The following is a 25,636-nucleotide window of genomic DNA, read 5'->3' on the forward strand; positions in this document are numbered from 1 at the left end:
GTCTACACACATACACACATATAACATACATGTGTATATACATATAGGTGCATGCATATACCACACACATGTGCATGCATATACATACACATACCACACACATACATGTTCGTACATATACATACTTACACTACACACACACACACCACACACGGTAAGTGGCATCTGCAGGTCAACTGACCAGTGAGGCTAAGCCCCTGATCTGGACCCCAGCCTACACCCTCTACCTCAACCCCTCCTTCTGAGGCGGAGCTGCTGGGCACAGATAAAGTCTGATGGGCAAAGGTCACGGGTCCCTAGGCTAGGCTCCAGCTCCAAGGGACAGCAGCTGAGGAAAGAGGAGACCACAGAGCACCAGGTGAAGTATCACTCCGTCCTGCTCTGCCAGTTGAGGAGCTAGGCCAAGACTGGGGGGAAGCAAGTTAAGGGACTGATGTGTGAGGGTTCACAGACTGTCCCCATCTCAAGGGGCCATGGGGTCATTCCTTGGTGAAGACCTAGAACCCCATATTTCCAGCCATGGGGGCTTTTGAGACCTTCAAGTCCACCCTCTTGTTTTTCAGAGAAAGAAAATGAGTCCCAAGGTCACATAGCCCATCACTGTAGGGATGATATCTGAACCCAGGACCTTGGACTCACATCCAGACCTTTCTGCACCTATATCTGGAAAGACTGAAAATACATTAGGCATCTGAGAGAAGCCAGGGGAAGAGCAGTCAAGAAAATTTGGGTCAAAATAAGTGATATTGAATCTATTTTAATAAGTGCTAAGTCTGTTTTTATATGGGAAAAAAAGTTACTGTACCTGATCCGTACACAGGTGTTTTAGAGGGACCTTGCTGCCAGTGACCCCCTGCCCATCTGGGGATCCCTAGCTATCCCAGGACCCTTCCTCAGTGAGTCCTGAAATAGTCTGGTCAGATGGAGGGGCACTGGGACCTGTCCTTGGACCATGAGTGCTGGGAGACAAGGGTTCAGAGATCCACAGCTGCTTCAGGCCTGGCAAGATCCTTTCCCAGCATTGCTCAGGTCCTAGGAACCCCCAGAGGTTCAGAGAATGTCAGAGTAGGGAAAGAAATGGAGCCTATTCCCCTCCCCTACCCCTGTCACAGAAGAGACCCAGAGAAGAGGGGTGAGTATGAAGTTATACAGACAGGAAGAATTAGAACGCAGGTCTGCAGTCGTTCTGTTCCATGCCTGTAATGATAGTTGGGCCTTTGGCCTGCCGTCTTGGAAGAGGGCAGGGATGTCTAGGCCTAGGAAAGCTGGTAGAATTCTGAAGGACCCTGGAAGGCAGGGAGGGGGTTAGCAGTCAATCCCTTCTGGACCAGGAGGGGTCCTGGGGAGGGGACATGAGAGCCTAGGCCTGGGGCTGCTCTTCTCTGTTTGTCTGGCTCCTGGTAGGAGGTGGGGATAGAGCAAGCTGGGGACAGTCTGTACAAAGTCCTTTGTGGAGGTGGCTGTGGTAAGGGTGGGGGTGGAGGGCTTCCACTGCCCAGGACAGGGGACACAGAATCTCCTTGGGGGAGGATGGGCTGGGCTGGGCTGGGTCAGGAGGGCTCTGGGTGTGAATCCTGCCTCTGACACTAACGTCTTACTGAATGTGGCTGGGGTGAGATGCCACCCACTCTGACCTTCAGTTTCCTTATCAGTAAAAAGAAGCTAATTATGAATGACTGGGCTCCAGCTCTGTCCTTCCTAACTGCTGGGGGCGGCCTCCCTTTTGGTCTCCATTGACTGAGACACCTCCCAGTGACCGGGAGCCCTAGGCCTCAGCCTCAGGAGCTGTATCTGCTTGAGCAACCCCTGGGCTATGGGCAGGGGAGCTTGAGATGGGGAGGGAGGGGGGCGGTAAGGGACTGGGACTCCTTTGCCTCCTCCCACACAGGAATGCCCCAGCTCTACAGCACCCAGGCCACTCCCACTCATCTAGCCTGGTACAGTGGAAACAAGCCCTGGCTTTGGAGCCAGAGGATTGGGGTTCAAATCCTGCTTTTATCATTTCCTCCCTGTGTGACCTTGGGCAGCTCATTTCATTTCTCCGAGCCTCAGTTTCCCCATCTATAAAATGAAAAGGTTGGGCTATATGGACTCTGAGACCCTTTTCATCTGTGCCTCTGTGATCCTATGAGCCAAAAAATATGTATTAAGGGCCATCTGGGTGCTAGGCCCTGGGCTGGGCACTGAGGATATAAAAATAAGAAGGAAATAGCTCCTGCCCTTAAGGAGTTTCCATTCTACTGAAGAGAAAGAGGAGGATATGGGAGAAAGAGACAGAGAGAGAGAGTGAGGGGTGGGGGAAGAGAGAGAGGGAGAGACAGAGACAGATAGAGACAGACAGAAAGAGAGGGGGGAAGAGAGGAGAGAGAGAGGGAGAGACACCAGGAAAGTGAGCTGACAGTTGAGGAAATCAGGAGGGAGCTCCTGTAGGAAGTGGTGGTGTTCAGTCATTTCTTTCATTGTCTGACTCTCTGTGACCCCATTTTGGGGTTTTCTTGGCAAAGACACTGGAGTGGTCTGCCATTTCCTTCTCCAGTTCATTTGACAGATGAGGAAACTTAGGCAAACAGGGAAAAGTGATTTGCTCAGGGTCACACAGCTAGTGAGTCTCTGAACCTGGATTTGAACTCAGGTTCTCCTGACTCCAGGCCTGGTGCTCTGTCTCTATCCACTGTACCACCCAGCTGCCTTGGGCCTCACTTTACCCTTTTGTAAAACGAAGGGGTTGTTTTCCATGATCTCTAAGATCTCTTCTGTTTTGTCCAGTTGCGCAGGACTTAACGTTGTGTTTGGAGCTGCACACAACTTTAGAAACTGCATCCCACTTTCTCATTTTACAGATAAGGAAAGTGAGGCCCAGAATGGGGAGAAGGCCTGTCTGAGGTCACACAGGAAGGAAAGCCATAGTTTCAGCCTAGGTCCTTCCCTGAATCCTTGCCATGCTGCCCTCCCACTGCCAGAATGGAGGCTTCTTCTTGAGGGCAAGCCCAAGGCTTTTCTTAACCTTTGCCTAGTACCTTGTAGCCAGCATGCACTGAATTACTGTTTGCTGAATGATTGAATGAGAACAAAGAGAGGCCTTCTCTGTTTTTACCTCCAGACTTCTGTCACCTCTGTTCTCCAGGCCGGTGGCAGGGATGGGTCCCCCAGGACTAGCTGTGGCCTTCCTGCTGGGGCTGGTGGGGGCCACCCTGGCCTCTGAGAATGGGACCAGGATCTGCCAGCCAGCCCCAAAATGGCAAGTGGACGGAGGCGCATCCCCCATGGAGGAAGCCCTGGGCCAAGTGACAGTGGTGGCCCTCCTGAAGGCCAGCTGACACTTCTGTCTCAAGCAAGCTGCCAGGTGACGGGCACAAGAGGGGTGGTCTCAAGGAGGGAATGGGGCGAAGACCAGAGCCGAGAGGCCCAGGAGGTCAAGGCAAAGGGAGCCAGACTTATAATCAATAGAGACTTCAGGGCAAACCTTCAAACTGGTACTTATCAGCCATGCGGCGACATCAAGTCATGTTCTCATTCTGAGCCTGTTTCCCCCATCACAAAATCTCATCCTGGGAAAGAACCTCAGTGGGAACAAGACTGCCTCCCTCTCTATTCCAGAAACAAGTGGCCTCTACTTGCAGACCTCCAAGGATGTAGAGATCACTACCTCTCAAGACAGCCCATCCCACTTAGGGAGGGTTCACATTGTTGGGAAATTCTTCTAGACTTACCCAGCTCAGTCGGCCTCTCTGTGGCCTTCTCCCTTGGCTGCTTGCTCTGCCCTATGGGTCGAGCAGAGCAAGGCTGACCCTCCTCCACAGCAGCCTCTCAAACACCTGGAGCCAGGGATCCTCTGGGGGCCTCCCTGAATGTTCTTTCTAGGCTAAACATCCCCAGGTCCTTTCCTGGAGCCTCCATGCCCTGCCTGCCCTCCTCTGGACACTCTCCAGCCCATTCCAAGCCCTTTTCAGACCCCAGGGCTCCAGAGGTCCAACTCTCACCTCTTTAGTCCTTCTGAATGCAGCCCCACAGTGCACCAGGCTTTGTCTGCCTTAACACACTAGTGTATGAGTGAAATTCTGGTCCACTAGGACCTCCAAGTCTTTCCCAGACAAGTCCATCCAGTCAGGATTCCCACTATCCTATACCTATGAAGGTGACACTTTGGTGACTTTGTCCCCCTGAATTTGACCTGCTGTCCCTTGCTGAGACCCTTTTAGCTTCAAACTCTGTCATCTAGTGTGTCCACATGTGCCCTCCCCTACCCTCGCCATTGCAGAAGGAGCTCATCTGCTATTCAATGAGTGTGGCACTGATGCCTTTACCTAACCAGTGGTACAGGGCCACGCACAGTCAGTCAACAAACCCTGAAGAAGTGCATGCTATGTGGCAGGCACCGTCCCTGCTCTTAGGAGCTCCCAGGCTAACGGGGGAGACAAGACACAAACCACTCTGCAGAGTCTGGCACCAGCCAGGGCAGGGGCAGTGGCATGAGGAGGGGCTGGGGAAGGCTTCCTGTAGAGGGTGGGATTGGAGGGGGCCTGAAGGGAGCCAGGGAAGGCAGGAGGTGGAGATGAGGAGGGAGAGTGTTCCAGGCCCAGGGGTGGCCCAGAGCAGAGAGGCAGGGTGTGGTGTTTGTGGACTAGCCAGAGGCCAGGGTCACGGGATGGAAGACCGGGGCAGGGGGGACTGGAAGGGCAGGAGGGGGCCAGCTTACCAAGGGCTTTGAATGAGTGGAGGATTTTATATTTATTCTTGGGAGTAATAGGGAGCCACAGGGATTTATTGAGGTGTGTGTGTGTGTGTGTGACAGAGAGACAGAGGGGAATCGTGGAAGGCACCAAGGTTGGGGGACCAGGATGGTGGCCCCTTGACAGTAACGGAGGGGAGCATTAGGGGGCAGAGATAATGAGTTCACTGAAGTTAAGCCGCATGTCTCTGGGACATGCAGTTCAATATGTCTGAGGCAGCTGGGAGGTGATGAGAGCACCAGTGATATAGCTTAGAAGGAGAAGAGAGGAGGGAGGGGCCTGGGGGGTGCGACCTGAATGAAGATGCAGTAGAAGCCTGAGGAGGAGTGGTCAGGAGGCAGGGGGAGAGCTAGGAGAGAAGGCGGAGAGGGCACTGGGCAGCCTTAAAGGCTGCAGAGGCCAGCAAGGGTGAGCACTGAGGAAAGGCCGCTGGAGTTGGCTTAAGAGATGGTGAGGAAGAAGAGAGAAGAGGGAAGCTGTCCAGTAGCTGTCAGTGGCCCCCCGAGGGGAGTCTGGTCACAGAGGGGAGGAGAGAGGTGGGACAGAAAGTGGCAGAGGGACAGATCAAGCCTAGGAAGATGTGGATGTGTTTGTAGGCAGGAGGGGAGCGGCAGTAGACGGGCGACATTAAAGACAAATGAGAACCAAGGTGACAGAGGGGCAATCTGCTGGGAAGGTGGGCTGGACTGGGATCCCTTGTACATGCAGAGGGCTTCACCTGGCAGGAGAGGGCCACTTCTTCATGGGAGACAGGAGTGATAGAAGGCATCTGGGAGTAGGAGGTGAGGGTGTGGGGAAAAGAGGAAGCCCACAGTAAATGGTTTCAGTTTTATCAGGACCACAAATGTGAGGCTTACCTAATGTGCTTACCTAACTCTGGCACTCAGTGTCCTTCCTAAAGGGCAGTTGTGCAGAAAGCCCTTGGCAGCCACTGGGGACCATGGCCTTCAGAAGGTCTCCAGGAAGTTCTGAGCTGAGCCTCCCCTGGTACCCTCCCCTTCCTGGGCCAGCCCCCAGGAATGCCCCACTTTCTGGGCATTTGCCCCTTGCCTGTTCCCAGGCCCCAGCCAACAGTGAGTTTATTTATTGTGAGAGAAAAGGGGGAGGGGGAAGAATGGGCAGAGGCAACTTGACCCAGAAACAGGATCTTATTGACAAGTCAACCCTCCCCCATCTTAGGGGGCCAGAGGGGACTAGGAGAGGCTCCCACTCAGCAGCTCCCTCTGCCCCCCACCTCCCCCACAGACTTCTGAGGGAGCTCAGAAACTCCTGAGGCACTCCTCCCTACCTCCAGGACCATTTCACAGAGGAGGAAACTGAGGCCCAGAGAGAGGAGCTCTCCCCCAATGTCTCAAAGGCAAGCAAAGGCAGGGCTGGGAATGGCCCCTGTCTGGCCTGCCGGGCCACTCTCCTGGCTCTCCCATCCCAAGGTCAAGGCCCTGCCCACAAAGACTCTGAAGGCAAGAGGGGCTGGGGGAGAGGAACTTCCTTACTAGTCTCTCCTTTCTTGTCCTCAGCATAGGCAACTTGCAGGAGCGCCTGGCCCGCGTGGGTGTCGCTGGTGTTCGCTTCATCATAGTCAATGAGAAGTCGCCCCTGTCCCAGGCCCTGCATGGGGAGCTGACACGCCATGCACCCCTGGGCGTGCCTGTCTATGGCCAACAAGGGCCTGGCCCTGACATCTGGAGCATCCTTGGAGGCGCCAAGGATGACTTCCTTGTCTATGACAGGTAGGCTGGCTGCGGGGCTGGGGTTATAGGTGACGCCAAGAATGGAGGGGAGTGGACGGAGAGACTGATGGGTCAGGGAGAGGTTGCTGTAGCCTTGGGGGCCCTCTCAGTCTGTGCCCATCATGTGCTTCCTAAGCCCATGGCAGGAACTTGGCTCCAGGTGACTTCTGAGTGGTGCCTTTTTCCCCTCAGGGCTGACTGCCAGGTCTCCTGTCCCTTCTTTTCCTTGACCTGGCAGAGCTACCCCAGGGCCCAGAGACCATATGAGTGTGTGTGAGACGGGCATAGTCTCCTGCTCTAATGGAGAGCAGCCAGCACCCACCGTCCCACCAGAGGGCTGGTGCCAACACTGAACCTCACACACCTTGCCCCAGTTGCCTGAGGAGGCATGGATTTCCCAGACTCAGTGGGGCAACAGAGACCTGGGGAGGCAGTGGCTTGAGAGCCCCCTTAATCCAATGCCTCATTTTGTGGATGGGGAAACCAAGGCCCAGAGAAGGCCAAGGACTTGTCAGAGGTCAGGCAGCAGGGCCAAGACCAGGAGTTTGTCCAAGGTCAGGCCACAGGGCCAGGGACTTATCAGAGGTCAGGTGCCAGGGCCAGGGCCAGGGCAGGGGCAGGATTCACACTCCGACCCTATGACTCCTAGGGGCCAGGGGCTTGTCCAAGGTCAGGTGCCAGGGCCAGGGCAGGGGCAGGATTCACACTCAGACCCTGTGACTTCCAGGCCAACCCTCTTTCCATAGCAGTCTGACTCTGTCTGCCCTCACAGGTGTGGTCGCCTGACTTTCCACCTCCAGCTGCCCTTCAGTTTCCTGCACTTCCCCTATGTGGAGTCGGCCATTCGCATCACCCACCGGCAAGATCACTGTGGGAACTGTTCTTTCTACCCTGCCCAGGTGAGACCCAGAGAGGGCAGGGCATACATGGGAGGCCAGGCCTCACGCTGGGCAGGTACCCATATCAACTGTGCCATCACACTGCCTCACTTCACAAGTGGGCACAGGACCAGAGACTTGTCCAAGAGCACATGGGGAGAGGGTGACCTTGAACCCTTATCAGTGTTCTCTCTACCTCCCTGGGCTGACTAGGGGTCAAAGGTGGGCTTCTTGGGAGCCATGGGATTTAACAGTCAAGGAGAGAGCAGAGACCTTCTCCCCCCCACCCCTACTACCATCAGGGGCCCACCAGGCCATTGAGGAGGACTGTGGGTAATGCCCCATGGGAGGGCCTGTGGATGGACACCCTAGCAGCACACAGCGTGATATTGCCCCCTGCCAGTCTGTGCTGTGTGGCTATAGACTGTGCCCTGGATTTCTGAGGTGTGGGTGGAGAGGCTTTCAACCTTCAAAGAGCTATGAGAGGGGCCTTCCCTTACCCCCACCCCCCAGTAGGGGCTCCCCGAGATGTCCAGGCTCTCAGCCCCAGAAGCCCACATACCAGGGGTAAGCCTACTCAGCCTCAGAGGACAGATGCAGGATCCACCCAGACCTCGGTACCTCTTGGGAACGTCTTCCTCCGGGTAGATCCTGTCAGATCTTGGGCTCCTCTGGGAGAACACCTGAGAACCAAGGCTTCCAACCAGACAGTTCAGACATCAGAGGAGGGTGTGAGTGGAGGGGACCTGTATATACAGATCTATGTCTGTGTAAGGAGAGCTCCCTGAGGGGGCTGGTGAGCATATCCTTAAATAAACCCTCTGCTTGGAGCCTGGCACTGATTGGGCCTCTTCCTGCACAAGGTGCCCACTGTGCCCTGCCAGGTAGTTGATCTTCAGTGCGTGGGGCTGCCATAAACTGGTTTGGTCACTTTGGGTGTCCATAGCCCATAGCCCAGACAACAATTTCAAATACTAGCTCAGATGTTTGTCCAAAGGCACAGCTCCTGGAGAGTCGGCAGGAGCAGCCCTGGCAGAGGGAGGGCTCCCGAGAAGTCCCCCACCCTCGCCCCAGGAGACCTGAAGGACTAAGGCAGTTTGTTATTTTGAATCTGCCTCTTGCTGAATAATGTCCTTGCAGGCAGGCCACCAGCCTTAGCCTTGGAAGTGGGGATTGGGTAATTTGTTTCTTCTGTGGCTGTCTAGGAAAATTATCTTTATGCTTGGCCTTGCAGAGGAAACTGAGACAGGGCTGGACTGGGCTGGGCTGAAGGTACATTGAGATGGAAACCAGCTCTAAAATGGAAACCTGGGGCCAGAGAGGGAAGGCAGGCCCCCCTTCCCCTCAGGATCCCTGGTAAGCTGGCAGTCCTGCTTAGCCTCAGCTCTGGAGCCTGCCTTCAGGCCCCTCAGCCCAGCTCCATCCGGCTGCTTTCTATACAGAGCTGGTGAATGGGGGTCTGCCTAGTGGGTCCATGTGAAGCTGGTGGGCCATCACTGTCTAATTTCTTCTCTAGGTAAACATCACGGACAAGGCGAAGGCTGAGTCGCCAACTCAGTCCCCTCGCACGGAAGGAGAAGGGCAGGAGCCTCTGGCTGAGGGGTCTAGCACCCACAGGCCAACTCTGTGGTCTAGCACCCCTCCCCCAGCCCATACCCATGGTCCTGTCCACAGCCACAGCAAGAAGCCATCAGCCAGCCTCCCTCTACCCAGTCTAGAGCAGCCCCTCAATGAGGCCACTGAATAACCATCTCATGGCCACAGTCACAGTCAGGCCCCCACTCCCAGGCTGTCCCCAAGAGGGCCACCAGCCCCACTCCCAGCCTCCCCTCTGTCAGTCTGGCCCGTTTTAGAGAGAGCAGAAACTGAGGTGTCCCTGGGGATATGGTGGCCACGGAGAGAGCCCATCTGGCTCCATCAAGGCCCACCTGCCAGTGGTGATGGCTAGCTCTACACCTTGCCTACTGCCCTTTCCTCCCTCAATTCATGATGCCCACAGTGAAACCCGGGGAGCCGGTCATGGTGGGCTGATGCTATGGAGAGAGGAGGGGTGAGGAGGAGACTCCATCATTCACACCCAGGTTTAACTACAAGCCAAGATGGGGTGCCAACCTGACCCAACACAAGTGTCCAGAGGAGTGGGGGGGGGTTTGGGGAAATGGCCAATAAACTTCTCTGCCCTGCCTCACCAGTCTGCTTGAGGGTTTTCAGGGTGCATGTGGGGCAGGGAGGGAGCCTGGGACACTGTTGTGTGTGTGTGCATGTGCGTGTGTGGCAGCCACCCTGGGCTTTGTCTAAGATGGGGTGGGGAACCTGTATCCTTGAGGCCACATGTGACCCTCTAGGCCCTCAAGGGTGGCCCTTTGACTAAAGAGGGCAGGAGAGGAAATGCTGAGGCCTTGGGAGGAGCCTCTAGGCCAGTTTGGCAAAGGGACCCTTAAAGGTGGTCTTTACTCCCCAGGGGTTTCTGGGACGTCAAAACTATTTTCACGATAGTACTAAGACATTTTAATTTCTAATATGGTCAGTGTTGATAGATATAAACCATATAAATACTCTTGGGGGAGTCCTCAAAAATTTTTAAGGGTGTAAAGGGGTTCTGAGACCAAAAAGTTTGAGGACAGCTGATGTAGGGAGTGAAGAGTAAAAGTGTGAGTAGCTTGAAATGCTATAGGGCAGGAAGAGCTTTGGGGACTCCCACAGTCAGGGGGCTGGACAGGGAGGAGAATCCAGCAAATGAGACAGAGAAGGAACAGGCAGAGAGGTAGGAGGGGAACAAGAGAGGGAGAGGAGTGAGAGAGACAGAAAGAGAAAAGGAGGGAGAGGGAGAGAAAGAAAAGGAGAGAGAGGAGAGGGGGAAGAGAGAGAAAGAGAAAGAAAAGGAGAGGGGGAAGGGGAGGAGAGAGAAAGAGAAATGGGGAGAGACAGAAACAGAGAGGAGGGAGAGAGGAAAGATGGGAGAGAGAGAGAAGGAGGGAGAGAGAGAGAGAAAGAAAAGGAGAGGGGGAAGGGGGGGAGAGAGAAAGAGAAATGAGGAGAAACAGACAGAAAGAGAGGAGGGAGAGAGGAAAGACGGGAGAGAGAGAGAGAAGGAGGGAGAGAGAGAGAGAAAGAAAAGGAGAGAGGGAGAGAGAGACAGAGACAGAAAGAGAGGAGAGAAAAACAGATGGAGACAGAGGTGGTAGGGAGGGATAGAAAAAAAGAGACAGACAGAGAGAGACGTCCTGAAAACCTAGTGAGCAGAGAGTGACCAGCAGTGTGAGAGGTCAAGGAGAATGAGGATGGAGAAAAGGCCACTGGCTCTGGCAGCCAGGAGATCCTTGCTCACTTTGGGGGCCGCGTTTCTGTGGAATGATGAGTTCCGAAGCCAGACTTCGAGGGTTTTAAAGAGAGTATGAAAGGAGGGGGTAGAGGGGGCAGTATAGACAGCTTTTTCTAGGGGTATGACTGAGAAGAGGAGGAAAGGCTGAGGACGATTATTTATAAAAACAAACCAAACCAGCCCTTGGGGGGTAGGTGCTGGTAAGGTCCTGAGGTCCCTGTAGGATGTGGCTTTAGGAAGGGGACACCTGAGCAGGTCCCTCTTGACCTCCTTGCCCCTCCCCTCCACCCCCTGGGGCCTGGCTCTCCTATGTCTCTCTCTTTGAGATGTTGGTGGGGGAAGACCAGCAGCAGGGAGCTACCTCCCATTTTTCAGATAGGTAAACTGAGGCCCACAGAAGGGCAGGGGCTTGTCCCCTGTGTGACTCTTGACAACATCAGTGAAGAAACCTTTCAGGAAGGACACACTGCCAACCTAGAGAACTTCCTTCCTTGGGGTTCTGACCCCCAGGGGGACCCAGTCCAGTGTTCTCTTTCTAGCTTTCTCCATCACACAGGGCACCTCCTGCTGCACTTGGAGCCAGCTCCTGGGCTCAAACTGAATCTGGCACTTCCTAGTCAGGTGACTACCCCCCCCATCAGACCACCTCACCTTGGTGAGACTACTTTCTTCTGTAAAATGGGCATCATTCTACCCAAAGCTCCCCACTAGAAGGTGTGGTTGGTGAGGGCTCTGCAGTCCAGGATACCCTCAGGGATGTGCCCCTCACTTCCTGCCCGGCCACACTCAGAGGGCCTTAGTCCGTGCCAGCTCACTGCAGGTCCTGAGGTCCCTGTAGGACTCCTCCCTTGGCTCCCCACTGCTCTTTGAGTGGTCCTGACTTCCCCAGCCAGTCTAGAGTGCTGGTGTCCCAGAGCCTGCCCTGCTGGGCTTCCAAAGGCATGGGAGTCTGCTCCAGCTCTGGAGAAGGAACTGGTAAATGATGGGAGGGGAGTATCCCACCAACAGCCTTCCTTGGGCCCAGAAACCAATTCTAGGTACAGATGCTGGTGGAAGGAACCTCTAGGGAGGGAGGACCCCCACCCCAGGCAGCCCCGCCCACTGGGGGCTAGCTCTCAGACTCAGGCTACTAACATCAGGCCCTGACAATGCTTTCTGTGACTCTCCCCAACCCTCCTGTGCTCTGGGAAAAGCCTGGAACTTTTCCAAGGTCTTGAGACCTTGGGACCCCAGCTCAGGGACCCCTGACTCCAAGGCCTGAGCTCTTGCCTTGCCCTGACCTGGAGCAGCTGAGCTATGCTCTAACCAGGGTTCGAGTCTATACTGGGCTCTCCCACAACAGGGGTCTCCTGAGACTTTCTCAGGAGAAATGAGTCCTGCCCCTGGAAGGGGTGTTTGTCCCTCCCACTCCTGGCTCCCAGCAACCCCAGGCCTGGCTTTTCCTTAAAGCTCACGTTAAACCTTTTCTTTAAATCCTCACCCTTAAAGCTCACTTTGAACATCATCTCTTCCAGGAAGCCCCCTCTGATGCCCCCATTCACCTCTTTGATGGGTGGGCCCCTCACAGAAGGCTGTCTGACAGCTCTCTGGACCTGGGTCTCTGCAGACTCGTCTGAATGCAGCTAATAAATGTTTGGGGACTGCCCTCAGCCAGGACTAAAAAAACCAGGGCCATGGGCAGTAGGGTGGCAGGGACCAGCCCCATGCAATGATGAGAACTTATGGTCTGACAGGGGATTCCTGGCTATGCTCCCAGCATGGAACCTCCCAGTAGGAACAGAATCCCACAACAACATCCCTGACAAGCCTCTCCTTGAATACCTCTTGGGACGGGGAGCTCACTACCTCCAGAGGTAGCCCAACCATTGCTCTCGGTTTTTTAAGACATAAAACTCTGTCCTGTCACCCCCTTCCCGGGGGATCTCTGGGGGCCAAGCAGACAAGGCTAATGCCACCTCTCCATGAGGACCCTTTGAGATGCTTGAAGACCACCCTCATGGTAATGAAAAAGATGCTGGGTTTGCACTCAGAGGACCAGGGTTCAAATTTTGCCTCCCTCTGTGCTTTTGGGCAAATCCCCTTCCCTCTCTAGGCCTCAGTTTCCTCATCTGTAAAGTGAGATGGGGCTGGATAAGAGGGGTTTCTATTTCCCTTGGGCTTCTGCCGGCCGAGTCTTTTCCGGGTGGAAGCCCAGGCTCTCAAGCCCAGCCCTGATCCCCAGGCCCCACTAACCCTCAAGCACTTTCCTCTCACAAACTTTAGCCTGCCAGCGCCATCTTGTGGTCAAATGCGCGTCCTCAATGAATGAATGAACGAAGGGGAAAGGAACACGCATTTATTAAACGCCTGCTGTGTGCCAGGTATCATTCAGAGCACTTTACAAACTTGACCTCATTGGACATGCACAAAAGCCCTGGGAGCCAGGTGTCTTTACTGTCCCCATTTTACAGATGAGGACACTGAGGCAGACAGAGGTTAAGGAGCTTGCCTGGGGTGGGTATTACCTCTGAGGCAGGATTTGAACCCCAGACCAGCTGCCTCTCCACCTCAACGGTGGACCTTACGGATCATGGAGATGAGAACCAGGGAAGAAAAGGCCTGTGCCCCCTGTGCCTGGGTGAATTTTGCGGCAGTCTTGGCCCCTCCGGATCTCCAGGGCTGGGTGCTGTCCCTTGGCTTCAGAAAGGGCTAGGCCGGCCTTGTGCAGCCCAGGCCCCGTACCTTCACACACATTCCCTGACCCCTGCTGTTTGACACAAGCCCAGGCACTGGGAGAGACTCCAGAGACCCAACTCTTCCTTTTTCCAGGTGAAAGAACCCAGGCCCAGTGGTGGGGAGGGCCTGGCCCTTCCCTTCTCCCAAGCGTGCTATCTCCCTGCAAAGCTGGCTTGTGGGCCCCCTCCCTTTGAAGTGGTCAGCCCAGTCCTGCTCATCCTCGGTCTGACCCCCAGGCAGAGGCACTGGCTGCCCCTTCCCATCTCTAATCTTCTTCCTGCAGGAGCCCCTAGCCCAGACTCTTGACCCTCAAGGCAGGCCCTCAAGTAGCATCAGGCTGTCGAGTCGGGTGAAGACAGCAGCGGGGTCAAGGGCCGTGGCCCCAAAGTGAAATGGCTCCATGCCAGAAGCCCCAGGTGAAACCTGGCCTCTGAAGGAGGAGGGACAGGGATGATGGCGATCCAGGCCAGGCCAGGCCACTAGAGACTCTTTATTCTCTTAAAAATAGACTTTCTCACAGACATTCTTGTGTCGGGGATGAGGGGGGACACCTGAGACCAGCCCGGGGGGGGGGGTAGGAGGGAGGGAGTGTCACTTGTTCCGGAGCCGGCGGGAGTGCCGATGCACGGCCTCCACAAAGGCGCCAATGTGAGCAGGATCCATGTCCGGGTAGATCCCATGGCCCAGGTTGGCGATGTGCCTCTGGGGCCCAAAGGCTTCCAGCATCTCTTCCACACATTGTCCGATTTTCTCCTATGGGAAGCACATGGAGGTGTGGGCTGGGGGATGCCAGAAAGGCACACTAAGAGGTCACCTGTGCCCATGGACACACACCAAGGGCTGCACCTGTGCCCATGGACACACACTGAAGGGGGCAGCTGCGCCCACAGACACACACCAAGGGACGCACCTGCACCCACAAACACACACTAAGGGGGGTACCTGTGCCCACGGATACACACCGAGGCATGCACCTGCACCCACAGACACACACTGAGGGTGGCACCTGTGCTCACGGACACACACTATGCCCACGGAGCCCATAGACCCTCCCCCATTTGCCCTACCTTGGAGGCGTAGAGGGCACAGGGGTCCAGATTGCCCTGAAGGGTCACTGACTTGCCCACACGTTTCCTGAAACCAGTTATTCAGTCAATAAGCATTTGCCAGAAGCCAGAGTCATAAAGGCCTATTCCTGGGGGGTCTCCCCACCCCAAAAGTCATCTCCCCAACAATCCACCCTTGTCAGGAGGCCTCCCATTCACACATCATTAGCCCTGGGAAGCCCCTGAAAAAGAACCCTCCATTTTACACATGGGGAAACTGAGGTACAAGACGGGAAATGCCTGGTGGAAGGTCACATTATCAGTCTGAGGCAGAGCAGGTCTGGGTGACCAGGGCCCCTGCTTACCGGGCCAGGGCAGGGTTCACTTTCCAATCAATTCCAACAACTTCATAGCCAGCCTGGGCCAGCTCTTCCAGTGCGTAGTGCCCATCCTTGGCAAAGATGATCTGGGCAGGGGGAAGGGCAGAGATGAGAGTCCCAAGCTGAGATGGACACCTCCGGCCTATTTGGCTAGCCTGGCCCCTGAACTCCCGTCAACCCCCAGGGGCCGGGTTTTCTTGGAACCCCCCCCCCCATCTCCCCAGAAGTACTTTAAGATTAAAATCAATATTTTCCCCACAACAGCCCCAGGAGGGGGGGGTCACAACAAAGGGGGAAACTGAGGCCTGGAGGGCTTGAACCAGCCCCTGCCATGCTCCCCTCCCCCAACCTGTCTCCTTTCAGACCCTTGTCCACATTGGGGCCTCACCAAGGGCACTGGTGCCAGTCCCACCTCCTGCAGCCCGGCCTTGACCCTCTTGGCCACATCACGGATGTAGGGCAGTGCGAACTCTGAGAAGAGCTCAGGGCCCAGGTGGCCGGCATGAGACTCAAACACCTGCAGGGCCTGGGGGGAGGTTAGAGGTCAGAAGATAAGAGGGGGCAGCACCAGACAGGCCTTGGAGAGACCATACCCTGGGCCTTCCCCTCCCTCCTGTCTCCCCACCTCCCATGTCTCCTGGCCCCTCACCTGGGCCCCTGCAGCCACCTGGCCCACCAGGTAGGGGACGAGGACATCGGTCAGGAGGCCCAGCAGGCGGTGACTGGCCTTGGGCCACTGGTAGAGCCATCGCTTGGCCTGGGCCATGGTGTTTGAGCCGCCTCCCTCCACCATGTAGGACATTAGTGTCCACGGGGCCCCCGAGAAGCCGATGAGCGGCACGCGCCCTGCCAGCTGGTGGCGGGTCAGCGTGATGGCCTGGAACACGTAGCCCAGCTCCTTGTCCACATCCACAGGGGCCTGGAGCCGGTCCAGGTCCTTCTCGGCCCTCAAAGGCGATGGGAAAGTGGGCCCTTTGCCGGGCACCATGGTCACCTGCATGCCCAGTGCCTGGATAAGAGGGGGAGGTAACCTGAGCCTGAGGATCAGGCCTGGAGCTGGGGGACCCCTCCCCCTCCTCCACCAGGGCTCCCCATCACACCTGGGGCACCACCAGGATGTCGGAGAAGATGATGGCAGCGTCCAAGGGGAAGCGTCGGAGCGGCTGTGGGGAAACAGGGGCATGAGCGTCTGAGCCTGCGCCAGGGGCACGGGTGTCCCAGAGCAGGGGCACAGAGCCCAGGGCCAGGGGCATGGCCGCCTCAGTGCGGAGGGCACAGAGACCAGGGGCATGGCTACCCCAAAGCAGGGGCACAGAGCCCAGGGCCAGGGGCTGGCAGAGGGGACAAAGCCCCGGACCCAGGCACCCTGGGCTTTGGTGCTCAGTTTTCTCCTCTATAAAGTGGCTACAATGTTGCTGTGGCTCCCTTCCTCCCTGGCCTCCTCTGGGCAGCCTGGTTGTTCCTGGCTCCTGGGGCATCACTGGCTCCTGGGGCCTCACTGGCCCCAGATCCCTTGTCTGCTTTGGCCGGGCAGGCCTCTGTTTTTTGAACAGGGTGGCAGCTGCCTGGGGGTAAAGGAAGGGCATTTGGGGCTGTGCTTTGAGACTCAAGCCTGGCCAGCTTGTTCAGTGCCTTCAGGGCATTTGCTTACAGGGCCCTACCCCCAAGTCTCCTCCTCCCCAGATTCCTCCCAGGGACCAGGGCCCCGGGATTTCTGTCTCTGAGCTCTACACCCCAGGCCCTCCACACCCTCAGCAGCAGCTCCATCCAGGTGGGGCTCACCTGCAGGGTTCCCCCCAAGTTCTGCAGTGACTTGGAGGCTCAGGAAGGAAGGGGAGGCTCTTCTGCAGTTCTACAGAGCTGGGATCTGAGTTCGAGTCACACTTAGGATCAGGCAATTTAGAGCCCCCAGCCCTGGCAATGGGCAAGCTGGGAAACCCCAGAGGCTTTGCTCTGGATCAGGAAGAGCCTTAGGGTGGGAAGCCAGGCCTCCTGTCCACAGCTGGGGGCCTCGGACGCCCCCAGGAGGGGCCACACTGAGAGCCAGGGGCACATGGGGGGGCCAGAGCTTACCTGCAGGGTCAGCTCACAGCAGGTCTCTGGCGATCGGCAGGTAAGGAAGAAGTCCTGCCCAGCGCGGGTGGCCAGGAACTCTGGGGGGAGAGCAAAGTTGGGGGAGTCCCAAGGGGAGTGGGGGGAGTCCCGGGGGGGTCCCGCCCTCCCTTTGCCCCCTGCCCCAGGCCTCTTACCAGTCAGGTAGCGGCCCGCCTGGCGCATGCACCACACTGGTGTGTAGTCTGTGGCCTCCCCCCAGGCCGCCCGCAGGAACGTGTCATTCTGCAGCTCAGGGAAGGCTTGGTGGCAGTCCCCGCCTGGGCTAGGACACGGGATCCGGCTAACACTGCTGGGGCTGCTGCTACTGCTGGGGGGAGGGGTGGGAGGGGCCTCAGGCTTCGGCACCCCACCCCCCTTATCAGCCCAGGCCAGGCCCTGCTCCAGCCTTCCCCCCCACAACCCGTAGGCCCAGCCCTGACCCCACTGCAGCCCCCCACCCTCTACCCCGCCCCAACACAGCCCCCTGAACCCCTAGGTGGTCAGCGTGGAAGAGGGGAGAGGGCTCCGAGACAGGGGAGGTCTTGGGGGTAGAAGGATATGGAGGGGCCCTGAGTGCCGAGGCCAGAGCCAATGTGGGGGGTCCAGGGGTAGCAGGATGGGGGGCCCTGAGTGCTGAGGCCAGGGCCAAGGTGGGGGGTCCAGGGGTAGCAGGATGGGGGGCCCTGAGTGGGAAAGCTAGGGCCAAGGTGGGGGGTTCCTAGGGGAGGAGGACAGGGAGCCCCAAGTGCCGAGACCAGGACATGCTGGGCATGTGTGGGTCCTTGGGGAGGAGGACGAGAGGCCCTGAGTGCCGAGGCCAGGGCCAAAGTTGGGGGAGTTTTGGGGATAGGAGGACAGGGAGCCCCGAATACCAAGGCCAGGGCCTGAGGGCCGGGAGCTGGGACGTGGCCGGACTCACCTTAGCCCGGTCTCCTCCATCGCGCAGACCCCACTTTCCTCTGAGGGGTCCAAGAGCAGCCCCAGCCTCCTCCGGAAGCTCCGCCCCCAGCCCTGTCCTCCGCCCCGGGGTCCGCCCCCACGCCAGCCAGGTCCCGCCCCACGCCGTTCCTGGGGGCCGCCATGTTGGTGGTCACATGACAGTGCAGGCTTGGGAGCTGGGGCTGTCCGAGCCGATGCCTGCAGGACCCCTTTACTACCGTAAAGCCCAGAGCAAAGGCGCAGCAAAAAGTCCTAGTGAGGGATGGGCGAGGCCTCCCCCGTCAGCCAGTGATGGAGGTGGCAATAGGGAAACTGAGGCCCAGAGCGGGGAGGCTACCTGCTCAGGGTCACTCAGTAAGGGAAGCCTCGAGCTCCACTATTACCCACCATCAGTTTCCTCAGCTGTAAAATAGGAATTGTTGTAGTATCTCCCTCACATACTTTTTTGTTGGAAATCCTAAATGAGCTCATGTCTGGATAGACATTTCAAACCCAGCTTTGTTGTTTAGTCGTGTCTGACTCTTTCTTGACCAAGATACTGGGCTGGTTCGCCGTTTCCTTTTCCAGCTCATTTTACAGATGAGGAAACTGAGACAAACAGGGTGAAGTGACTTGCCCAGGGTCACACAGCTAGGACGTGTCTGAGGCCGGATCTGAACTCGGGTCTTCCTGATTCTCGACTGGTGTCACTGTACCTAATGGGTGTCTGCAAACCCAAGGGCACTCTGCCAACTTAAGAGGGCTCTGGGAAACTTTCCTTCCTATGGCACCGTCTGTTTGCAGATATGCCCCACGTCCCATGAGAGTAGCATGACAGCCTTCAGCCCTTCCCCAGCCTCTTGGCCCAGGCTTTCCCTTTGGTCATCTTTTCAGTGCTAAGGGAAGTGAAGGCAGCATAAAGAATGTGCTGGGAGTGGGGAGGGACTCAGGTGGAAGCTCCTGGGAAATTCGATAACACTGAAGGCAGAGACATCTGGAGCAAGGCAACAAGCATTTATTATGCACTTAGGGTTTGGCAAGAATCATTATAAGAGCTGGGGATACAAACAAGCAAAAAGAAACAGTCCTGCCCTCAAGAGGTTTACATTCTAATGGGGGTGAGGAGGGATGTGATGGGGAAGCCCAGAGGAACGTAGCTTGATGGGAGATGAGGAGATGACTGTCCAGGGTTCTGTCCTGGAATAAAAACATCACCATTGTTCAATGAGAGGAAGGGAGGGGTGCTACTGAGGTGTGAGTTCCAGGGCAGACATGATCTAGCAGGGTAAAAAGCTTTCTGGGTCAGGATGGAGAAGTCCCAAAGTGGGCAACTTGGTAGGAAACAGAGGGAGCAACCAGTGGGGGCAGCTGGACCAGAGTTTGGAAAGAAATCAGACATTTTCCCCAAAGGCAGAGGCTTGAGGAGTGAGTGCATTTGGGGCATGAAGATGGAGGCAATGCAGTGTGACCAGGCCAGGGCACGTAAGGGCAGTCCCAGACCCCACCTCTCTCTTTTTTAATTTTTAAAAATGAAAACAAAATTGTTTTTAGTTTTCAACGTTCACTTTTATAAAATTTTGAGTTTCAAATTTTTTTCTCTTTCCCCTTCCCCCTCCCCAAGACAGCAAGCAATCTGATAAAGGCTATACATGTACAGTCATGCTAACCATATGTCTGAGTTAGTCATGTTGTGAAAGGAGAATCAGAACAAAAGGGAGAAATCATGAGAAAGAAAGAAAAGAGGAGAAAATAGTCTGCTTCTCTCTGCATTCAGACTCCATAGTTCTTCTCTGGGTGTGGATGGCATTTTCCATCCTGAGTCTTTAGGAGTTGTCTTAGATTCGAACATTCTATTGCTAAAAAGAGCTAAGTCTAAGTTGGTCATTGCACAATGTTCTCCTGGTTCTGCTCACTTCACTCAGCATCAGTTCATGTAAGTCTTTCCAGGTTTTTCTGAAGCCTGCCTGCTCATCATTTCTTATGGAACAATAGAATTCCGTTACATTCATATAATACAACTTGTTCAGCCATTCCTCAATCGATGGGCATACCATCAATTTCCAGTTCTTTGCCACCATTAAAAGAGCTGCTAAAAATATTTTTGCACATGGACCCTACCTCTCAACACAACCTGAGACCATTGATTCAGATTTCAGATGGACCAGATTGTCCAAATTCTTCATTTGGTAAATGAGGAGACTGAGAAGTAGCATGGCCAGCCTATGGTCCCACAGACTGTAAGTTGCAAAGTCAGGATTCAAACCCAGGTCATCTGAATCCAAATCCAAACTCTGTCTACAAGTCCCTTCCTATATGATGATGATAAGCACTTGATATACATTTATCTCATTGGACCCCTTAGTATTACTTACTTCTTGACTCAAAACTACTTTAAATTCTCAGTAATTCATTCTAGAATTCTTTGTTCCCTGTTGTTCCCATTTCTGGACCCAAATACCCTTGTCTCTGGAATACATTTAATTATGTATTATTATATTCAATCAAGGCCTACTGGATCAGAGTAGATTAAATCAAGCCTTTTTCAAATCACTTCCAGGTCCCAAGTATGTCTAGACCCTCACCCCTGCTCAGCAATCCTTATACTGCCCTCCCTTAGGACATGTGACAAACCTTCTTCCCCTGCTGCCTCTTCCTCAGGATTAAGACCAACCATCAGCCTTGGAGGCAGTGTCATAAACCCTCTCCCTGTCTTTCCTCTTATAAAGGTGGAAGTCACTTGAATCAAATCAGGTGAGAATCATCTAAATACTGAATCAACTGATGAAAGGCATTAAACTGGTCTTTAATCAATTTAGAAGAAATGAAAGCCATTGGATGAAATAAAATAAGCCTACTCAAAAAGTGCAGTGGGATTGGTTGAGGAGACTCAGTCACACCCAGCGAGGCTCATTTGGAATGCAGACATGCAAATGTCAGGCCATCTCAATGGTGGAAATGTTCTGGCCAAGGTCTTGACAGGTAATCACTTGAGGAGAATCATATATTCTCAGCCTGATCCTGCCTTCCCCTGGACTCTGTGTGTATTTGTGGGAGAGTGTGTCATGTTTGGTACTTACTATTCTTACTATATTACCTTAGTAAATTCATGTTTCTATATACTAATTAACTCTGACTAATTGCTATCAACTGATAGCACATTAGAGGAAGCACACCGATGGGCGCTCATGAATTGTAGAAAAACCATTCCCTCAGGCCTCAGGTTTACCCCTGGAGCCCTAAGGGTTACAAATAGTAGCCACCTCTGAGATCCTCATTCAGCCAGCATGTATGAGGGTTGGAAGAAGGAGATCAGAGCCTGGTGCTACACTCTGAATACCAGAGATTCCCCTGTTCCAAAATCTCTTGTTTCTCCTTGGATTCCAGATGACCTTAATGCTATTTTCTCCCCTTTCTCCACTAGAGACCCACTCAGGCATCAGGCCCTCAGTCTCTGGCAGTTTTGGTTTGACCATATCCCTCACTGCCCACAAAGGTGGTCATCTCTCCTCCTGGGTCTTCCCATTGGGCTGCTCCTGGTCCACGTCTCTCCTCCTTCACTGCTACACTCTGAAGGCATGGTCTTCATCTACTGCCTAGATGCCCACTGTCTCACCTCTTGGAGCTGTGCTTCTTATCAAATGCCTGGGCACTAGAGATACAGAGACAAAAGTGAACCCCACCCCCCTGCCCTCGAGGAACTTCCAGTCAACTGGGGGAGATTATGCAAAAATCAAAAATTATGCGCAGAGTAAGAGAAGAGAATAAGCACTTATATGGCACCTACTGTATGCCAAGCACTTTACAAATATGATCTCATTTGATCCTCACAACTCTGAGAGGTAGGTGCTATTGTTATACCCATTTTACAGTTGAGGAAACTGAGGCAAATAGAGGTGAAGTGACTAGCTTGGGGTCACAGTTAATAAGTGTCTGAGGCTGGATTTGAACTCAGGTCTTCCTGTCTCCAGGTTCAGTGCTCTATCTACTGTGCCACCAGGTGCCTCCAATAAATACAAATCTACATGTGCCTCTAGAATAAACACAGACAGGGACAAGGTAGCTTGGGAGGGATGAAGGCAGCTGCGGCAGGTACGTGGCAGGAAGACAAGCTGTAGGAGGGGCAAGGAAGAAGGGAGATCTGGGAGCATTGCTAGGCACAGGGAGGTCAGTCTGCAGTGCAGTGTGGGAGGGGTCTTACCAATGACTCTGGAAAGATGGGAAATGGCTTTAAAATTTCAACTGAGGAGTTCACAGGTGATCCCAGAGGCCACGGGAAGCTGCTGGAATTCAGTGAGTAAGGAAAGTCACTTTGTGTACAAATATATACAAGTATAAGTGTACAAAAATCACTTTGGCATAGGTACAGGTATATCTCTGTATAGCCCATGAGGGACTGAAGAGGGGAGAGACAGGAGGCAGGGAGCTCGGTGAGAAGGCTCTTGGAATGGACAGAATGAGAGATGAGGAGGCCTGGCCAAGGGTGGGAGCAGAGTCAGAGGAAAGAGGGGAAGTAGAGGAGAGGTGTTGCTAAGATGAAGTCCACAGACCTTGGCAATATATAGGGTATAGGATATAGGGGCAGGGGGCTGGCAGGGCGGGAAGAGAGAGGAGTCAAGGTTTGAGCCTAGGTGACTAGAAAAATGCAGGCACCCACCATAATAACAGGGAAGATTGGAAAGGGGAGGATTTAGGAGGAAAGATAAGGAGGTCAGTCTGGGACATGTTGAGCTCAAGATGTCTCTTTTTAAAGATGTCCAGAAGGCAGTTGGTGATGCAAGAGAGTTTAGGGTTGGATTTCTCTATCCCAACTCATTTACATAGAGATGGTCATGGAACCCAAGGTGGCTGATGGAGAGGAAGAAGAGAGGCTGGCTTAGGACCAGGGCCACAGGGGACACCTGGATGAGGGTGGAGCAGACGAGACTGAGAAAGGGGGGAGGAGAAGCAGGAGAGACCAGGGTCTTGGAGATCGAGGGTAGGGAGAGCAACAGTGGGGTCAAACGTGCCACCGAGGTCAAGAAGGATCAGGACGGAGGAAAGAGCTTCAGATTTGGCCCCTCCAGGGTCCTCCTTCACTTTGGAGGGAGCATTTTGGGTGGGGCGATGAGGCTGGAAGCCAGATTGCAAAAGGTGGAGGAGCCAGTGAGAGAAGAGGAAGTGGGGGCCTCACTGGAGATGACTTTTCTCAGACATTGGCTTGAGAAGGGAGGAGGGATCTAGGACACAGCTGGAGGGTCTAGATCTGGTCTGGGGGTGAACTTCTGATTCAGTCAAAGGGCCACACTTGAGGACCTAGGGGGCTGCATGTGGCCTTGAGGCCACAGGTTCCTCACTCCGGTCTAGGCTCTAGAGAAGGTTTGTTTTTTTTTAGTGTCCCTAGCTCAGAAGAAGGGTGGGCCACATTTGCCCCTGAGTGTACCAGGGGTAACCCTGAGGGGTTGGGGTGCATCTTTTTTTTGAATCATCAGCTCAAGTTCCCAGTTGTATTTCCCCCCCCAATTTGTTGGGGGCCTGTGAGTAGCACCCCACTTCTGTTGAAACACAGTATCAATTAGCAAAAGATATAGCAAGAATAAGTGTACAAAAAATCCTACCCCCCTCCAACACCCCAGGGTTGAGGACTGATGACAGAGTGGGGCTGATAAAGAGGATGGGAAGGGATGGGATGGAGGGCACATGTTCAGAGGTCCTCTTTGGCAAGGAGAGGGCCCAGCTCTTTGTTAGAAATGGGGAGAGAGTGGAAGGTGATGATAGGAGGTTTGGGGATGAAGAATAGGAGAGAAGCAGGAACTCTCCTGTAGTGCCTCTATTTTCTTAGTAAAGAAGGGGGCAGGCTCCTGAGGTGGGAGGGAGGGGGGAACTTGAGGAACGAAGAACAAGTTAGAGCAGCCTCCGTGAGAGGTGGGACAGAGTGCTCATTCAGGCTAGGAGGCTAGAAGCATTGCCTTGCTGTGGTGAGAGCCCAGTTGGATCAGATAAAAACGTGTGGTAGAACCTTTCAGCTGGGTTGTATGACTTCTTCCAGCTCTGTTCAGCAGCTCGGGAGTAGGAACTGAGAACATCGGTGATGAGGGTAATTCAGGGCTGGAGTTTGAGTAGGAGTGGTCAAGTTGGGGAGGAATTTAAAATTACATTAGACGGAAGCTCTCTTTGCCTTCCTTTGTGGCCCCTGCACACAGCAGGCACTTAATAAATGCTTGGAGTCAGAGCAGGGACGATACCAGGACAAAGTACCGAGGAGTGGACGCATGGAAAGGCTGGATGAAGTGAAAAATGGGTTGGGAGTGGTGAAGCGCAGAGATGGTGGGGGCAGGGTAGAGTCACCGGGAAGAAGGAGGATAGAGTTCGGATGGAGGAGCTGTCCATTGTAGTGGGCTGACGGCGAGCCCCGGTGAGGAGCTGATGGGGTTTGAGGAGGCTGACAGTTGCTCGGAGGCCAGGGCGATGGACGTCAAGTCCAAGGGCCCGAGTCAGGCTGGAGAGGGAGACCCGGAGCCGGGTCCGGAGAGCTCCCGGAGGAGGCAGGCGTTGCCCGCAGCTGTGCCAAGGGAGAGGGGTGAACAGAGCCGACTTCGCAGGACGAGGGGCTGCGGGGTGATGAGGGACCCCCGGACCAGAGCGATGGGGGCGGGGCCGGACCCGGGTTGGTGGCTAGCCCAGGACGTCCAGTGACTCCGGGGCAGCCAGCGACTGGGAGGAGTGGGAGAGAACGAGGTCGGGGGCGGGGGAGCGGGGATTCCTTAGCGGACGGCAGATGCAGGCGAGGGCGGCCGGCTTGGAGGCCGGCCGGGAGCGGGACGGGAAGGGAGGCGGGGGTCAGGCCCAGCGGCCTCTAAGTGTCCGAGCCGGTGAAGCAGAGCCCCAAACGTGAGCTGGGAGGGGCGCACGCGGCCGCAGGGGGCGGGGCACCACCGCGGCGCTCTGAGGGCTGCGGGGCTACGCGGGGCAATACGGCCGTGCTGCGGGACTAGGCGGGTCATTACGGGCCGGCCTCGGAGGTCGCCGGCTCTGCGTTGTTGCGGGGCGCCGAGTCGGAGGTTCGAGTCCCGCCGCCGCGCTCTTGCCCCGGCCGGCTCCCCCTTCCCCGCGCCGGGCCATGGCGGGGGGCTCTGCGGCCGAGTCCCCGCACGGGCTGTTGGGCCGGGTGCGCTTCCTGCAGGAGGCGGCCCGCTGCCTCCGCGCTGCCCGCCCGCTGCCGCGGCCGCTGGCCTTTGTGCCCCGCGAGGTCCGCTACAAGCTGTGCAAGGACCCCGCGGGCCCCGGGCCCCCGCGCTGCGTGCTGCCCGTGTGGGCGGCGCCGGACCCCGCCGCCGCCGGCCCCGCCGCCAGGCGTGCCGGGCGCGGCAGCCTGGGCAGCATCGAGGTGCCGCGCGGGGGCTGCGTGCGGGCCACGGGCGAGGAGTTCTGCAATAGCCACGGGCTCTGGGTCAAGCTGACCAGGGTGAGGGCGTCCGCGGGGAGGGCGGGGGCGCGGAGGGGGGGCGGCCCCGGACACCGAGCCTTTACCCGTGCCCTTTGCCCTAGCCAAGCTGGCACCTGGCCCTGCCCTGGGCCCGGCCACTTCCGGGTCTGCGGGGGGGGGGGGCCGGCGCGGACCTAGACGGGGGCTAGTCCCTACGGAGGGGAGAGGGGACAGCCTCCCGAGGCGCGGCCTCAAGTCCTAGAGGCCCCGGGCAAGACAGTGCCCCTTGTAGAAGAGGCTGCTTTGGCTTGTGATGGCCCCCCCCCCCCCCTTCCTTCTTTCCTCTATTGCCCTCCTCCCTTCCCCTCCCTTCCCTCCCCCCTTCTTCCCCTGTTTCCTTCTCTCCCTTGCTCTCTCTCTC

The 25,636-nt window shown here is 55.7% G+C and overlaps 3 protein-coding genes and 1 long non-coding RNA gene across 6 annotated transcripts in view; 2 read left to right on the forward strand and 2 right to left on the reverse strand.

Moving 5' to 3' along the window:
* The first annotated feature begins 290 nt into the window (after positions 1-290).
* LOC138164850 (selenoprotein Pb-like) lies at positions 291-9,523 on the forward strand. Its single transcript, XM_069092770.1, has 5 exons — positions 291-358; positions 3,125-3,343; positions 6,248-6,460; positions 7,233-7,359; positions 8,855-9,523. Exons 2-5 carry the CDS (start codon positions 3,138-3,140, stop codon positions 9,083-9,085), a joined length of 777 nt encoding a protein of 258 aa, XP_068948871.1. The 5' UTR covers positions 291-358; positions 3,125-3,137; the 3' UTR covers positions 9,086-9,523.
* Positions 9,524-12,975: 3,452 nt separating this feature from the next.
* LOC138165040 (uroporphyrinogen decarboxylase-like) lies at positions 12,976-17,931 on the reverse strand. Of its 3 annotated transcripts, none has more exons than XM_069093136.1 (9): positions 17,815-17,924; positions 17,051-17,220; positions 16,875-16,954; positions 15,902-15,964; positions 15,451-15,810; positions 15,190-15,327; positions 14,787-14,887; positions 14,443-14,509; positions 12,976-14,128 (listed from the first exon to the last, which is right to left on the reverse strand). In XM_069093136.1, the coding sequence occupies exons 1-9, from the start codon at positions 17,832-17,834 to the stop codon at positions 13,967-13,969; spliced, it is 1,161 nt and encodes a 386-aa protein (XP_068949237.1). In that variant the 5' UTR covers positions 17,835-17,924; the 3' UTR covers positions 12,976-13,966. The 3 variants fall into 3 exon arrangements, with proteins under 3 accessions (XP_068949237.1, XP_068949239.1, XP_068949238.1); XM_069093138.1 differs by having other exon boundaries at positions 17,051-17,223; positions 17,815-17,878; XM_069093137.1 differs by lacking the exon at positions 15,902-15,964 and having other exon boundaries at positions 17,051-17,223; positions 17,815-17,931.
* Positions 17,932-20,600: 2,669 nt separating this feature from the next.
* LOC138165042 (uncharacterized) overlaps positions 20,601-25,636 on the reverse strand; it is a 5,897-nt gene continuing 861 nt past the window's right edge. The window contains exon 2 of the long non-coding RNA XR_011169250.1: positions 20,601-22,093. This is a non-coding gene — a long non-coding RNA (uncharacterized lncRNA). The remainder of the gene's footprint in view (positions 22,094-25,636) is intronic.
* LOC138165041 (E3 ubiquitin-protein ligase HECTD3-like) overlaps positions 24,810-25,636 on the forward strand; it is a 13,041-nt gene continuing 12,214 nt past the window's right edge. Inside the window, exon 1 of the mRNA XM_069093139.1 lies at positions 24,810-25,283. Within this exon, the coding sequence (XP_068949240.1) occupies positions 24,910-25,283 (374 nt within the window). The 5' untranslated portion in view covers positions 24,810-24,909. The remainder of the gene's footprint in view (positions 25,284-25,636) is intronic.

Source organism: Petaurus breviceps, unplaced genomic scaffold (genome assembly GCF_028583685.1).
Source record: "Petaurus breviceps papuanus isolate PSGF00001 unplaced genomic scaffold, PetGlider_PUasm1.0 207, whole genome shotgun sequence".
In the NCBI taxonomy this organism is placed as follows: domain Eukaryota; kingdom Metazoa; phylum Chordata; class Mammalia; order Diprotodontia; family Petauridae; genus Petaurus; species Petaurus breviceps.

Excerpts from the sequence above, each read along its gene's own strand:
- LOC138165040 (XM_069093138.1), bottom strand. The coding sequence starts at position 17,834 with ATGGAGGAGACCGGGCTAAG. Across the intron at positions 17,224-17,814 it reads ATGGAGGAGACCGGGCTAAG|CAGTAGCAGCAGCCCCAGCA; the intron begins GTGAGTCCGGCC and ends CCCTCCCCCCAG. Across the intron at positions 15,328-15,450 it reads AGGTGGCTGCAGGGGCCCAG|GCCCTGCAGGTGTTTGAGTC; the intron begins GTGAGGGGCCAG and ends ACCTCCCCCCAG.